Source organism: Lepidochelys kempii, chromosome 4, assembly GCF_965140285.1.
Source record: "Lepidochelys kempii isolate rLepKem1 chromosome 4, rLepKem1.hap1, whole genome shotgun sequence".
NCBI classification, from domain to species: domain Eukaryota; kingdom Metazoa; phylum Chordata; order Testudines; family Cheloniidae; genus Lepidochelys; species Lepidochelys kempii.
In genome coordinates this window covers 77,673,362-77,690,443 of record NC_136383.1, presented here as the reverse complement: position 1 = coordinate 77,690,443, position 17,082 = coordinate 77,673,362, and the positions used below count along the sequence as shown (strand labels likewise).

At 43.1% G+C, this 17,082-nt stretch overlaps 1 protein-coding gene across 22 annotated transcripts in view; it reads right to left on the bottom strand.

Annotated features, from left to right (window-relative positions):
• The window catches only part of TENM3 (teneurin transmembrane protein 3), a 2,191,633-nt gene that overhangs the window by 460,713 nt on the left and 1,713,838 nt on the right, over positions 1 to 17,082 (bottom strand). For all 22 annotated transcript variants that reach the window (XM_073341694.1, XM_073341703.1, XM_073341702.1 and 19 more), the window contains one exon: positions 11,570 to 11,872. In XM_073341694.1, the coding sequence (XP_073197795.1) occupies positions 11,570 to 11,801 (232 nt within the window). In that variant the 5' untranslated portion in view covers positions 11,802 to 11,872. The remainder of the gene's footprint in view (positions 1 to 11,569; positions 11,873 to 17,082) is intronic.

Genomic DNA, 17,082 nt, shown 5'->3' with positions numbered 1-17,082 from the left:
GCTTTGTCAACCATCCTTGAAAACCTCTAAGGATGGAGATTCCACCACCTCCTTAGGTAACCCATTCCAGTGCTTCACCACCCTCCTAGTGAAATAGTTTTTTCTAATATCCAACTTAGACCTTCCCCACTGCAACTTGAGACCATTATTTCTTGTTCTGTCATCTGCCACCACTGAAAACAGCAGAGCTCCATCCTCTTTGGAACCCCCCATCAGGTAGTTGAAGGCTGCTACCAAATCCCCCCTCACTCTTCTCTTCTGCAGACTAAATAATCCCAGTTCATAGAATCATAGGATATCAGGGTTGGAAGGAACCTCAGGAGGTCAACTCGTCCAATCCCTGCTCAAAGCGGGACCTAATCCCCAACTAAATCAGTTCCTTAAGTCTCTCCTCATAAGTCATGTGCTCCAGCCCCCTAATCATTTTTGCTGCCCCCCACTGGACTCTCTCAAATTTGTCCACATCCTGTCTGTAGTGGGGGGACCAAAACTGGACACAATACTCCAGGTGTGGCCTCACCAGTGCCGAACAGAAGGGAATAATCACTTCCTTGATCTGCTGATAATGCTCCTACTAATACAGCCCAATATGCCATTGGCCTTCTTGGTAACGAGGACACACTGCTGACTCATATCCAGCTTCTCTCACTGTAATTCCCAGGTCCTTTTCTGCAGAACTGCTGCTTAGCCAGTCGGTTCCCAGTCTGTAGCAGTGCATGGGATTCTTCCTTCCTAAGGGCAAGACTCTGCACTTGTCCTTGCTGAACCTCATAAGATTTCTTTTGGCCCAATCCTCCAATTTGTCTAGGTCACTCTGGACCCTATCCCTACCCTCCAGCTTATCTACCTCTCCCCCAAGCTTAGTGTCATCTGCGAATTTGCTGAGGGTGCAATTAATCCCATCATCCAGATTACTGATAAAGATGTTGAACAAAACCAGCCCCAGGACCGACCCCTGGGGCATTCCACTTGATACCGGCTGCCAGCTAGACATCGAGCCATTGATCACTACCCATTGAGCCTGACAATCTAGCCAGCTTTCTATCCACCTTATAGTCCATTCATCCAATCCATACTTTAACTTGCTGGCAAGAATATTGTGGGAGACTGTACCAAAAGTTTTGCTAAAGTCAAGATATATCACATCCACCGCTTTCCCCATGTCCACAGAGTCAGTTATCTCATCATAGAAGGTAATCAGGTTGGTCAGGCATGACTTGCCCTTGGTGAATCCATGTTGTCTGTTCCTGATCACCTTCCTCTCCTCCAAGTGCTTCAAAATGGATTCCTTGAGGACCTGCTCCACGATTTTGCCGGGGACTGAAGTAAGGCTGACCAGTCTGTAATTCCCAGGGTTCTCTTTCTTCCCTTTTAAAAATGTGGGCACTATATTTGCCTTTTTCCAATCATTCGGGACCTCCCCCGATTGCCACAAATTTTCAAAGATAATTGCCAATGACTCTTCAATCACGTCAGTCAACTCCCTCAGCACCCTTGAATGTATTAGATCTGGACCCATGGACTCGTGCACGTCCAGCTTTTCTAAAAAGTCCTTAATCTGTGCTTTCACCACTGCGGGCTGCTCACCTCCCCCCCCCATACTGTGCTGCCTAGTGCAGCAGTCTGGGAGCTGACCTTGTCTGTGAAGACCAAGGCAAAAAAAGCATTGAGTACTTCAACTTTTTCCATATCATCTGTCACTATGTTGCCTCCCCCTTTCAGTAAGGGTCCCACACTTTCCCTGACCACCTTCTTGTTGCTAACATACCTGTAGAAACCCTTCTTGTTACCCTTCAAACCCCTTGCTATCTGCAACTCCAACTGTGCCTTGGCCTTCCTGATTACACCCCTGCATGCTCTAGCAATATTTTTATACTCCTCCTTATTCATCTGTCCAAATTTCCACTTCCTGTAAGCTTCCTTTTTGAGTTTAAGCTCACCGAAGATTTCACTGTCAAGTTGGTCGCCTGCCATATTTGCTATTCTTTCTGCACTTTGGAATGTTTTGTTCCTGTTCAATAAGGCTTCTTTAAAATACAGCCAACTCTCCTGGACTCCTTGCCCCCTCATATTAGCCCATCAGTTCCCTAAGGGAGTCTAAGTATGCTTTTCTGAAGTTCAGATAAGCTTTCAGATATTTTTATATTCCTGTAGCAGAGCATGGCAGAGCACCCTTGGCTCCTGCCTCTGCTAGGTTCAAAGACACTCTGAGACCCTGGGGTTAGTAGCCACTGGTGCAGTTTATTCACAGACTTGTTCCCACCACCATTTCACCATATACAGTTGGACCTTCACCATCTGCAGGCAGGAGGGACAAGCTACCTCCCTGTTTCCTCTCCCTGCCTTTTCATTTCCTTTCTGCTCCCCCTCTCCTGCCCAGCTTACTTCCTCTGAGGGTTTTATACAGCCCCAGGCTAATTAAGCAACAGCTGTCTCTGCTTCCCCAATTAGGGCCAGGTTACCTCCAGCCAGCTCTAATTTATTTCTAGAAATGGGAGCTGGAGTGACAGAGGGCTGAATCAGGAACCCGTTGTCACAGTTCCCTTGTCCCTAAAATATACACTTAAGAGAAACTCCTTTTGCAGGGAATTCGCTGCTGCTGTACAGCTGACAGACATCCATTTCCCCAGCTCCTGGCATGAGAAGGAGGGGATATGTTGGGGCAGGGTAGGGAGAGGGTGTACCACTGCTTTTACTTTATTTTATTTTTTTTTGTAGATTTTACTCCCCATTCACTTAGAAAACTAGAGGCTTAAATTAGGACTATTGGTATGTAGCTCTGTACACAATATGTATTTATAAAGAGAAAACAAAAATATATATTGGAAATAATCTTTTTTATATTTATAAAGCTTTGGAATGACCTGGGATTTTTTTTTTTAATTTTTTTTTTTTAAAAACCACACAACATCGCTCTGCAAGACCAGGAGAAGCAAATTCTCTTAGGTCAAGGATGACTCAAAGGGAAACTATCTAAGAATGCAAAACAAGCCATCAGTAACTTGACCCCATCAAACCTACAGGTAGTTCCCACATCTGCTAATACAGTAAGCATTAGAGGAAGCCAACAAGCCATACAAAAAAGACCTAAAAGACCGAACAGAAAGCCAAACAGGCCCAAATGTCATTACTAAAAAACAACACATTCCAGAGTGTGGCATCTCAGTCTTACAGCTGCCAAACATACCCTATATTTGGCAATAAATGTTGGCTGCAGTACTGTAGCACTGTTGTAAAGGAGATGAAGAAAAATACAACATAAGCTGCAACATGAGTACATTGAGCCCAGTTACACAAATGCACAACTTGGATATTTCACTGCTATTTTATTTATTTTTTAAAAAGACAATTCTCTGTTCAGACAACAATCCATGTGCATATTTAGTTAACAAGGCCAGAATTCTTTTAAAGTATCTATATGATAAGGTTCCAGGAATGTCACTCTGAAGTCTATTAGGTCTGTTGAGTCAGTGTGGAGCAATGGAAACAGCTACAAGCCTGGATGAAGGCTCTTTTAGTTCAGAATATCACCAGGATGAATTGTCATTGGGTTTCACAGTCTGTTACCTCCAGATTTTAAGTTCTCAGCCATTTTCAGCCTGTGAGGTGTACAGCTACAGTAAGGCATGTGTCTATGCCATGCCACCGGTCCTAAGCTATTCTGATATCAGAGGTAGCTCAACAAATCACCACCCTGACTCTACAGTTAATTTGCATGCAACACATTTTCATTGTTATATGAGGTAGACTGCACAGACAGTGGATTACTTGGCTCAGCTGCCATGCATGCAAATCATCAAAACCGTCCCAGCACAACCCGCCCTACACACAAATCAACTACACACATAACGGTCCCTCATTGAAGCACCTGCTCCTCCTTCAACACCTGCACAAATCCACAAAACTGTCCCAGCCCAACACAACCCACACTCAAATCAACACAGCCACCCACACACCAACACATCCAATAACCCCAAACATTACCCTGAAGCCTAGAATGTCTATTGAATCAGTGTGAAATGATGGAAACAGCTACAAGCACGGTAGAGAGCTCATTTTGTTTAGAATATCACTTGGTTCAATCATCACGGAGATTTGCAGTCTAGCACCACCAACCATCTGGCAGACAGTTGATTTTTTTTTTTTTAAAAAAAAAAACACCAATGCACCAGCCTGGGCTTTCAACTTCTACTTATTATCAGGAGAATATATGCAGTATACTCCAAAGAAAGGGTCACTCCTCTTAACTCAACCCAAATAAAGTGATGGGCTGAAAATTATGGTAAAAAAAAATAAACTAAACTCACAATGAATTGAGATTTGAACACTTTACAGAAAATAACTAATGCACTAATGTAGATACTTCATATGTTTATGTTCATATGTCATATGTTTATCCTACTGTAAAAAAAAAGCAACAGGAGAGAGTCAGACTATGGGATTGATAATTACCTGTTATAGAAAGAGAAAAAGAGTACTTGTGGCACCCCCTCACGAAAGCTTATGCTCAAATAAATATGTTAGTCTCTAAGGTGCCACAAGTACTCCGTTTCTCTTTGCAAATACAGACTAACACGGCTGCTACTCTGAAACCTACCTGTTAGATGTACTTTGACACAAGTAGAGCTGGTAGAAAATTGTATTCCAAAACCTTCTCAAGAAAAAATAGTGTTTTTTAAAATTGCAGAACATTTTTATTTCATTTATAATTTTCCAGTTTTTCCACTAAGCATTTTTAGATTCTCAAAAAAAAAAGTTACCAAGCTTTTGTAACTGTTGTTCTAGATGTGTTCCTCATGTCTATTCCATGCTAGGTATGTGTGAGCACCATGTGTACAGTTGCTGGAGATTTTTCCCTCAGTGATATCCATAGGGCTGGCTCCAATGCCCTCTGGAGTCAGGTGCGCCACCAGTCCCACACCCTTTCAGTTCCTTCTTGCCAGTAACTCCAACAGAGGGGAAGGAACGAGGGCCATGGAATGGACATGAACAACACATCTCAAACAACAACAGTTATAAAAGATGAGTAACCATTTTTATTTCTTCTTATGCTTGCTCATGTCTATCCATGCTAGGTGACTCACAAGCAGTATCCCCAGAGGTGTGCTCAGAGTTCATGCACATGCTGACTGCAACACTGCTCTCCCGAAACAGATATTGTCATGGGCCTGTTGGGTGATGGTGTAGTGCAACGTGAAGGTATGAACCAACGACCACGTAGTGGCTCTGTAGATATCTTGGATTGGTACCTGTTGGAGGAACGCTGCTGATGAAGCCTGGGCTCTCATGGAATGAGTAGCCACGAGGGCCAGAGGCGGAACCTTCGCCTGTTTGTAGAAAGTTCAGATACAGGCAGTTATCCAGGACAAGATTCTTTGGGACGACACAGGTAGCTCTCATACTTTCCACGACTGCTACAAAGAGTTGCATTGACTTGCAGAAGGGCTTAGTTCTCTCAACATAAAAGGTGAGAGCCCGCCTAATATCCAATGCATGAAACTGACATTCCTTAGAGGTCTTGTGAGATTTTGGAAAGGAGACAGGAAGAAAAATGTCCTGGCTGTTGTGGAAAAGCAAGACCACCTTTGGTAGATAGGCCAGATGGGGGAACAGCTGGACCGTGCCCTTGAAGAACACCGTGTAAAGGGGTTCTGACATGAGGGTTTTTCTCTCAGAGACCCTTCTAGCTGAGGTGATCGCCACTGGAAAGGTGACCTTCCAAGAGAGAAGCAGTAAGGGGCACGATGCTAATGGCTCGAAGGGAGGCACAGTGAGCTTCAACAGGGCTAGTTTTAAGTCCCAGGGTGGGAAGGGGGGAATGGAAGGAGATCAATTTGCGAACCTGAGAAGTCTTTCCAGCCCCTTAAGAAACCTGACCTTCTTCTCGTGGGAGAACACTGATCTGCCATGCACTGGAGTGTGGAAGGCTGAGATGGCTGCTAAGTGAACCTTAATAGATGAGAGAGCCAGACCTTGATGTTTAGGTGGAGCAGATAGTCCAAGATAGACTGCAGAGAAGACCGAGATGGAGAGAGATTCTATTCGGATACCCAACAAGTGAGCAGTTTCCACTTGGCCAAATAGGTAGCCCTGGTGGAAAACTTTCTACTACCTAGCAAGACTTGTTGAACCTGTTCCGAGCAGGCCTGCTCTTCAGGGGGTCAGTCATGCAGCAATCATGCCATCAGGTGCAGGGAGGTGAGGTTCAGGTGGAGACAGAAAATATCATATTGCCGCTATGCAAATCCATGGTGTGACACTGTATGGAATACGTGGGACACTTTATGATATTGTTGACACCAATATTATAAAATGTCAAGAAATCTGACCAGATACACTGTGTGAGGTATCTGCAAAAATATTATAATTTGCCAAGTATGATAATTTTGTTTATATGTTTGTATCACCTTTGTATTATGAGTTATAGATATGTATGGCATATCTGTATTTCCAAACCCGAGAGAGATTGGCATCAGCAGCAGGCCTGCTTGATGGCCCATCAAGGTACATCTGCTGTACAATGAACCCATTGAAAGGAGCCAAGGACTACTCCTTATGAGTCAGCAAGCCTGTAGGGGCATGCCTATGGACAGAACTTTAAGGCCTTTCCATGCCATGTACCGGGAAGCTTGTGTTTGGAACAAAGGAAGTACAAGCCACATGGCAAAAGACTACAAAAGGCAACTGCATCTTCTCCAATGTCTTCAATCCCACTTCTTACCTCTGGAGTGACTTTTCTACAAACTGAAGCTCTGAACAAAAGACTGAATGACCCATCCAAGCTATGACTGTGTTCCAGAGGGACTTTTAAGCCACCAAACTCACCAACACTGCTAAGAACTTGATATATGGACTTTGATAGTCTCTGTATGTATGATTGCTTTACCATTTAACAACTCTCTTTGTTCTTTTTTCTTTACAATAAACCTTTAGTTTTAGATGCTAAGAATTGGCTGGCAGCATGGTATTTTGGGTAAGGTCCAACCTAATATTGACCTGGCAATGTGGCTGGCACTTTGGGGTTCAGAAGAACATTCTGTAGAGTGAGAAGAATTTTTAAATAATTCCTCCTTACTGCACCTAGGTGCTAACTGGGAGCCAAAGAACTGGAATGCAATGAAGGGGGCTATGTGATTTCCTTTTTTTGCTAACCAGTGTGGGGGGATCAGAAGCATAGTTGTGACTGGCTGAAGAGTTTAACTTCAGTGTTAATCACAAGTTTTGGGAGTGCCTGCTCTCCCTTTTGCAGCCTATCCTGCCCTTGGCATTTCCAGTGAGGGCTACCCCGGGACCCCAGGACCCCAGGTCACACATGGTATGCCCACATCTCGAAATGTGGTCACCCCATTTCAAAAAAGATATATTGGAATTGGAAAAGGTTCAGAAAAGGGCAACAAAAATTATTACGGGTATGAAACAGCTTCTATATGAGGAGAGATTAATAAACTGGGACTTTTCAGCTTGGAAAAGAGACAACTAAGGGGGGGGATATGATACAGGTCTATAAAATCATGACTGGTATGGAGAAAGTAAATAAGGAAGTGTTATTTATTCCTTCTCATAACACAAGAACTAGGGGTCACCAAATGAAATTCATAGGCAGCAGGTTTAAAGCAAACAAAAGGAAGTATTTCTTCACATGATGCACAGTTAACCTGTGGAACTCCCTGACAAAGGATGTTATGAAGGCCAAGACTATAACAGGTTTCAAAAAAAGAACTAGATAAGTTCATGGCGGATGGGGAGGGATGGTGTCCCTAGCCTCTGTTTGCCAGAAGCTGGGAATGGGCAACAGGGAATTATCACTTTATTATTACCTGTTCATTCCCTCAGTGGCACCTGGCATTGGCCACTGTCAGAAGACAGGATACTGAGCTAGATGGACCTTTGGTCTGACCCAATATGGCCGTTCTTATGTAGCAACTGTCCAGAATCTTGTGAAATCAAGTCTGGAGAGGGTGGGAGCATGAGTGGAGCTATCACAGAGGCTCAGAAGCATCTCAAACCAATGCTGGTGTGACCACACTGGAGCTAACAGGATAAACCTCATCTTGTCCCATTTAATTTTTAGGAGGACCTGGTGAACCCAGGGGATCAGTGGGATGACATATAGTAGGCTGTCTGCCCAAGAGAGCAGGAAGACATCAGAGTGGGAGCTCATGCTGTGCCTGTGCAGCAAACAGAACTGATGGCATTTCCTGTTCTGTCTGGTGGCGAACAGATCCAGATAGGGAGGCCCCCATTTCTGGAAGATGACACTAACAACCTCCAGATGCAGAGGCCACTCATGGTGAGAGGAAAAGGATCTGTTGAGGTGATCCACCAGGACGTTTCAGACTCCTGGGGGATGTGACGCCTCGAGATGAATAGCATGTTTCAACTAGAGGGCCTCCAAGCACAGGGCTGAAGAGAGAGCCTCCCCCTGCTTGTGGATGTAAAACAAACATTGATGCTCTGTGGTCCATCAAGACCTGCACTACTGTGTTGGCCATCAAGACCTGTCCATCAAGACCTGCACCCACAAGATCTAGAAAAGGAACATCTGGCAAGTCATGTGTACTGCCCTGAGTTCCCTGACTTTTTTATGCAGGGAGAGTTCTTCCTGGACCAGAAGCTGTGGGTCGTGAGTCTGCCGAGGAGGGCTTCCCCACCCTCGGTCTAACATGCCCAAAACTAAGGTTACTGACTTATGAAGGGCAGCAAAGGGTACCCCTTTCATTACAGATCCTGGGTCTCTCCACCAGGTCAGTGAAGCAAGGACTGGATATGGAATCGTGAGTATTGAATCCAGGTGGTGTCTGCTCGGGGAGTAGACCAATGCCAGCCACATTTGAATGGGTCTGAGGTGTAACCTTGTGTGCTGCATCACATAGGTACATGCCACCATGTGATCCAACAGCTTGAGGCCAACCCGAACGGTCTTTAGTGGGTGGATTCTGACCTTGGAAATCAGGTCCAACATAGATTGGAAACAGGCCAACATAGATTAGGTAGGGAGGCTTTGGCCTGTGTCTAGTTGAGCACTGCCCCGATGAACTCTGTTCTCTGAACCGGGACCAGAAGGTACTTGGGCTGATGTTGCACCTCCCCTGAGCCTGCAACCGACCTTTGATCAGCCAGTCATTGAGGTACAAGTATGCTTACACACCTCAATTCCTGAGGAAGGCTGCCACGACCACCATACACTTCATGAAGACCTATGGGGCTGCCGATAGACTGAAGGAAAGAGCGGTGAAATGGTAGTGGTGTTGCTCCACTATGAACCTTAGCAATCTTCTATGACCACGGAAGATAGAGATTGCCATAGTCCCGGCTGCCAAGTTGGCCGCATCCAGAGCCGCCTGAAGGGGAGGTCCTAGCCACAGTCTTGCCCTCGTCTAGGATGGCTGCAAACTCCTGCCTCAATTCCTGTGGGAGGACGTCTTTAAATTTGGACAGTGAGTTCCACAGATTAAAATCTTACCTCCCCAGTAAAGCCTGTTGGTGGTAGATATGTAGTTGGAGACTGCCTGTTAAATAAAACTTTTTGTCCAATCAGGTCTGGTCTCTGAGCTTCTTTATTTTTGGGGGTAGCACTCGACTGCCCTGTCTGTCTCACTTATTCGCTGCCAACACTATCAGGGATTCCAGGGGAGGGCGAGAGTAAAGGTAGTCAACCTGCTTTCTGGGGCATAGTATTTCTTCTCTGGCCTCTCTGAGATGGGGGGAAGAGAAGAATGGGTCTGCCACAGTGTCTTAACAGGCCCGAACGTTGCTTCATTAATGGGTAAGGCTATTCTGGAGGGAGCAGCCGCAGCCAGGATGTTGATCAGGCTGTGCGCCGACTAAGTTCTGGGGGGAACCCGCAGGGGTTCCAGTACTGCCACTGCATCAGCCAGTGGCCCAGAGACCTGGTGTCAGCGGGAGAGCCAGTATCAAAGTCCGGAGGCTGGGTACCAGTAGGTCTTGGATGGAGTGAAGAATTCCCCTTCCGACTCCAAAGAGGATTCTTCCCTTTGGAAACCAAGACAATGCAGTACCACTTCTGCCACCGGGCAATGCCGAGACACCAGGGATCAGTGTTGGGATAGTGACTGATGCAGGGGTACCATGGAGGGCTTGCCTCTGAATGGTGCTTCGGTGGTCGGTACTGGGACAGAGTTTACCAGACCTTGTTCCCTTCTGACCCTAGTCGCCCTAGCCAGCAGGGGTCCTTGAGAGGTCGGCAGGATCAGGAGTGACAGCAGATCCTTCACTACCTGAAAGGCCTCCGGTGTCGAGGGGGCCAGCAACCGTCTGGGCCCACGGCCGTTCCTAGGAGTTGATGGTGTGTCCTGTACCGGAGTCTGTGGAGCCATGTCAGGGAGGACGAGTAGCCTGACACTGATCTCACTATGCCAATCCCTCCCTGCTTGTCTCTCTTCGGCACCAAAGAATGCCCTCTCGGTGCACTGTTTCTTATGCTTCTGGTGGTAATCATGATCACTTTAGGAGTCCTACCATAGCCACTGGCTTCCACTTTGCATAGAGGATGACAAAAAGAAAAATCTCTCAGCCAGATTTAAAAAAAAAAAAGTCCTGAAATTTATCAAAATCATAAAAGTAAAACCAGAGAATTCTTTACTGTAGAGAAAATTTCCTTTTCTACCCATGAAAGCCCCCTCACACAAAAGGACAAACACACAAGGACCTGACTTTTTGCACAGAATTCGTGTCAGCTCCAGGTCTTTTCTTTTCAGGCAATGGGATTTCAGCACTGTATACTTTTCATCATTTTGTTTCTTAATTAAATTAATGGAGCACTAATTAAAAGTGCATGAATGAGAGTCTGGGAAACTAAAATTCTATATCCAGGGTTTATGGAGAGTGACAGTGGAAGCTTCCATATGCTGCCCAACTAATTCACATCTAATCAAACTGGAGAGGACCATCCTTAGGTTTAATCCTCATGTCTTTTCAGACCTTGACCTTGTTGAAAAGCCAAAAATGGCGTAAGTTAGTGCTAGTAGTTTTTCTCTTCTGGATACTCATCCACTAGAAATAGACCTTAACTATGAACTAATTTCACCGTGGCCACGCAAAAGCTGTAAAACAGTACAACATACAGTTTTTACTGCCCTGGTAACCTAGAGGAGAAAGACATTATTATACTTCTGCACAAAATATAATGATGTGGTTTAGTCCCTTGGGACAGAGGTTTTATTTATTTATTATTTATCACCTTGTATCTATGCATAGCTTTAGGCACCTTATATGGACACAACATTGAGCAAGGTGATAATCAGATGAAGTAGAGCTGTGGTCTAATAATCTTAACATTGGACAAGGATTCAGGACACCCGAGTTCTGTTCGCAACTTTGTCACTGGCTGGCTGCTTGACTTCAGGTAGTTTACTTAATTTGTCTGTGCTCTTTTTCACTATATTTAAAACAAGGATAATAATGAGCTATATACTAAACGTACTACATACATGTTGAGTATTACTATTTATAAAACTATCATGACAACATACCCCACTCAGAGATGAAATGCCTCACTGACACACTAACCAAATTGTGCATACTGTTAGTATTAGAACACTTTACCTACCTTGCCTGGTGTACTCATCTGCTTCCCTGTGGACTAAGTCCTTTACCCGGTTTCCATACAATAACCTGGAGGAATCATGATCAAAAGCTTTCAGGGTTTCAGTTGAACTGTACGACTTCTGTGTAGGCACTCTGCACTCCTCATTTTCTGCTGAAGAATTTGTGTAACGTCGTTCTTTGTCTCTTCTGCTCTTTGTCAGGGAGCAATAAGGCCTACGTTCTTTCACATCCATACTTCATTCCTTCTATATACACATCAGCCCAGCTTACTTGAAACTCTTCTCTACATTTAATTTATGTCCACCTTTAAGAAGATAAAAAGATATATATTATAACACCACATTAGTGGTCATCTAATTTCTGAGAGTTCTCCATGTCTTTCTGACACAGAAACAAAGACCCTATTTATAAAAAAATACAGTTCAATAGTATCTGAAACGAAGTTCTATGTTGTTCCTGAGACACAATACTTTAATTTTTCAACAGCATGCCTGATAGATTAGCCAAGAAACCCGTTAACAATAACGGAAGTTACAGTATACATCTAATCTGCTGTGTGTGCAAGTGAGAGCACCAAAAACATAAGCTCAAACTGCATTGCCAAATTCAGCTAGAAACCCTGTAATAAAATATTTCTGGCTTTCAGCACAAGGAAAATATTATCTGTTATTTGTTTTTTCTTCTTTTCAGAAAGATACACCAGTTCATGCTTTTAAGGGGAGCCTGACTTTTTCGTACCCAATGGATCTTCTGTTTCAATGTCTGTTTCTGAAATGTAAATGTTTAATTTCCATGGTTTTTGTTGCTGTTTATACGTTTAGAAAATTGTCCTTCAGTGAAAACCCAAACCTAGTATTTCATGACAGGCTACTGAAACATAAGCACAACACAGGCATTGGGAAGAAGTTCTCCCTGGTTGTGCATTTCAGTGTGCCTATTCCTGGATAAGAACTGTAATATTTCAAATTTAAATTCTGCAAATATAATATATAACTGCAAATATAAATCAGAAATCATTTTTCTAGTCCTCATATCTTGAAATGACACTGTAAAGATAAAAATGAAAATAGATTTTAAAAATCTAATATATTTCTGACAGTTAGTTAGTGATGTTTTCTTACTATATTTCCAGTTTCATTCAGTTTATACTGAGTACTCTATTTCACTTACTGGGTCTCATACACAAAGCTCAGGCATTTGATTTTCTAACACAGCAAAATATTGTTCAAAAATATTAAACATTTCCATTGCCATTTTAAATAAAAATTATTCACTTTAGTTTTTGGCAACTATTTAAAAATGTGTATAAATACTATATTTAAACAAAACCTAGGTCTGAGGAGTCAAATAGCGGGCAATGCCCCATAAGCTGAGGAGCTGCTGTTTCTTATATAACATGTTGTGTGCTAAGGTTATTTCCTTTGTCTTTAGGGGGAAGACTATGAGATCTCTCTTTCCTTGGAGCCCTTCTCCGTTTAAAGTACCACACAATTATTTTATGAAGAGTGATTGTAACAGCCATTCCCTTTGTGACAAAGGATTAAAATGATAATGTACAGTGCATATCACAAAGCAATATCAAACTGTATTTTCACTCTGTTTTACAAAATGAAGGTTGCTTTAGATCAGTTCACCTATTACATTTTTAAACATATTTCATTTCAAACAAACTAATTAATTGTCCCTCTTAAAATGATTCTCAGCAAGTATTTAATTTACTACTGAACAGTAATTAAAATTCTTTAAATGAAAGGTGTTTGATCATCCTATCTAGTTTGAAGTTCTCTAGAAGGCTCTAACATTTCTTGACCTATGTGAACCTCAATTTGGAATTTCAAGATAAAGTGCTAAATTACATGGAATACATATATAATAAATACAGAGCTAATTTTTTTTTTATTTAAGCAAATTCCCTTTTACCTTTAGGGCAATTTCAAATATACTTTATACCTCCTTTTTCACGTCAAAATGTTTGTTTTTCCTAGCACAATATAAGTTGATAGATATAGGTACAATTATACTGTTCATTCAATCTAGGGATACTGATATATGCAGGTGCATGTAGTCCAGGAATTAAAGATTAAGTCATGTGATTAAATCTCCAGGAATAAGTCCAACCAAAACTGGCAACCCTAAATGCAGGTTATGTTTTAAATCCTTTTATATGAAACACACCCACCTACATTTTGTGATCAAATACTTTTCTCCCCAGACTGCTGAATATTCATAGATACTAAGGTCAGAAAGGACCATTATGATCATCTAATCCAACCTCCTGCACAACGCAGGCCACAGAATCTCACCCACCCACTCCTGCGAAAAACCTCTCACCTATGTCCGAGCTATTGAAGTCCCCAAATCGCGGTTTAAAGACTTCAAGGAGCAGAGAATCCTCCAGCAAGTGACCCGTGCCCCATGCTACAGAGGAAGGCAAAAAACCTCCAGGGTCTCTTCTAATCTGCCCTGGGTGAAAATTCCTTACTGACCCCAAATATGGCGATCAGCTAAACCCTGAGCATATGGGCAAGATTCACCAGCCAGATACTACGGAAAATTCTTTCCTGGGTAACTCAGATCCCACCCCATTTAATATCCCATCACAAGCCATTAGGCCTATTTACCATGAATATTTAAAGATCAATTAATTACCAAAATCATGTTATCCCATCATACTAAATGACCCTTTTATTTAAAAATAGCTTTCTAAACATTTTACACATTTTCACCCTGGCATATTATGAACATCTTCAGAAATAAGATGTATTTTCCCCCTCTCCTCAGCAAAAATCATTGTTAAGGTACAGAGGTTGTCAGTTACTATGTCTGCTCAGATCTCACACTGTAAATTAACATGATTTTTTTAAAAACACAATATTGCTGCTTTAAGTTATCAATAAACAGTTATTTTAGGATTTTCCATGTCAGCATGTAGACTTCATATGAAAGCGTCTCTTTTTTAGCCATATACTTCAGGATATCTAAAGATATTTTTTATTCTTGGAATCTCTAAATTGTGCCATGAGAAAATCGATATTCAGTATTAACCATCAAAGATAAGATCAATTTGATTTTTTTTAAAAACTCTTCAAGCTTCTGCAGTATTTTTGAAAAATAAAAACAAAGCCCTATCTTTAATGCTTTTCATGACTATACAAAGCTGAAAATCCTCAAATTTAATCTACACTGTAGTGTTAGAAACTACTGATCTGCTTCACACAAAATCAATCAATTCAATACAACTTCAAAAGGCAGTTTTCTGGCTTATCTACTGCCTCTCCAGGCTAAGAATGAGAAGGCTAGAAAATACAGCTGGTTAATAGCACCAAATTGTTGGAATACCTTCATGGCAATTATACTGTCATGAACTATGAAGATACAGTGGACACCATAGTCATGTTTTGCATAAGACATTTAGTAGCTCCTGTGAAATGCTGAGTGCTCCAATAGCCTGATCCTGCACATCTTGAATTTAAAGGTAAAACACATGCTATCTTTAATGTCCTCAATTAAGTCAATTTGAGTGGATTGCCTTCAGCCCTTTAGAGGAAGAGCTCAGCATCTTGCAGGATCAAGGCTTTTAAAAAATTATTTAATCATTGGCTTATGTAAGTGTAAAGGACTGTTGGCTCCTTACTGAAACTTAGTTCAGGTTTTTAGTTGGCCGAATCCCAGGACCAAAGGAAAGGGGACATGCCTACGAGAAATCAAGATCCTGAGACTTACAGTCCCCAGGATCAATGGGGAGAGGCCAATGCTCCTGGTTAGCCTGACTGACAGGGAGGGCAGGCCAATGAGGGAGTCAGGAGCATGTGGCCCTGTCCTCCATGTAAGCTGGAGCTGCCTGAGCCCGAGAAGAGCAGAAGAGCAGCCAGAACCAGAGGGGCCAAAGAAACAGCCCAGAGAGGAGAGCCACAGCAGCCAGGACCAGAGCAGCAGCCCAGAGAGCAGAGCTGAGCTGGAGGCAGAACAGCAGCAGGCCCGAGGCAGAGTGAGGCTGGAGCAACCCAGAGCCGAGTGCAGTGTACAGCTGGGAAGAGAGTGGGGGGACCCTGGGCAGGGAGCCCAGCACAAGGAGACGCCACGAGACAAGAGGTCTTGCAGGCCAGACTTGGAGGAGGATTATATCCCCAACAGGAGAGCGTAGAATCTGAAGGTGTATGGCCACTACCAGACCAAGTGTCTGATCTGCGGTATCACTGCAGTGCAGACAGGGCCACTGAAGAAGGCCTGCGACGTGTGAGAAACAGACTGTGAAGTTTCGTTGAGTTCCAGGGACTGCCGTTTGTGGTGTCCCCATCCCCCCAAAGCAGGGTTACTTGTTGTTCCCTTTAGCCTTTCCAATTTTTTTTCCTAATTTTATTATTAGCTGCTGTTTAATAATGGTGTATTTGCTTTGAACTATATGTAGTGATCAGTGAGTCAGGAAAGTTTCCGGAGTGGGAGGTCAAATCGCCCAGGAATCCTGGGCCCAGTCTTGTTGGGGTTACGAGGACTCTGCCACATGGGAGGGAGGAAGGGGAGTCCTCGAGGTCAGGTAGGCTTCTGGGTAAAGGGAGTGGGCGTGAGGACTCAGATCCTTTTGCTAGCCAATTCCACCAGGTTAGCATATAAGCCAGGCAAGTTCCCTACAATTGCAGGACCATTCCCCCGCTTACATAAGGTAATCTATAGAATGGAGGAACAGAAGGAAAGTTGTCAGAGAGAGAAGCCATGTCTATACAGTCAGCGCTGCAGCGGCGCATCTGGTGAAGATGCTCTGTGCTGACTGGAGAGAGCTCTGCTATCGCCATAATAAAACCTCCACGAGTGGCGGAAGCTGTGTCTTCAGGAGAAACACTCCCACCAACATAGCGCTGTGCACATGAGCACTTATGTCGGTGTAATTTATGTCATTCAGGGGGGTTGTTTATTCACACCCCTCAGCGACATACGTTATGCTGACATAGCCTGTAGTGTAGACATAGCCAGAGAGGAGTCAGAAGAAAGACGACAGTCTGGTAAATATGCCTAATCTAGCCAGCAGTAAAATCTTTCTGCACTATTCCAATTATGACACACAACATTCATCGAGAAAACTGTAGATAGCACTTGAACTACAATACATGCATTTTTTCTGAGTTCAGAAGGGCACTTCATATTGAAGTCTATGTTGTCTGTCAACAAAGCCAGGTCAAGGAAAGGAAAACTTGTTGTTGGCTTTGTAAGGCTTCTGGTCAGGGTTCTTGCTGTACTTCATTTTTTAGAAGTACTTTCTACTACAGCACTTTCTCATTATTGCATGACATTTTCACCCTGTCATATTATGAACATCTTCAAAAATAAAATATACATTTTTCTCTCAAGAAGACTGAGTATTTTTTTCCTCAGCAAAAACCACTGAAAAACAAAGTGCAGAGGCAGAGGTTGAAGTTGTCAGTTACTGTATCTGCTCAGCTCTCACACCATAAAATTACCTGTAATGGTTATTGTGTTAACAAGTTTTCCAGCAACTTTAAGTGACCCCTTGGTCATCAG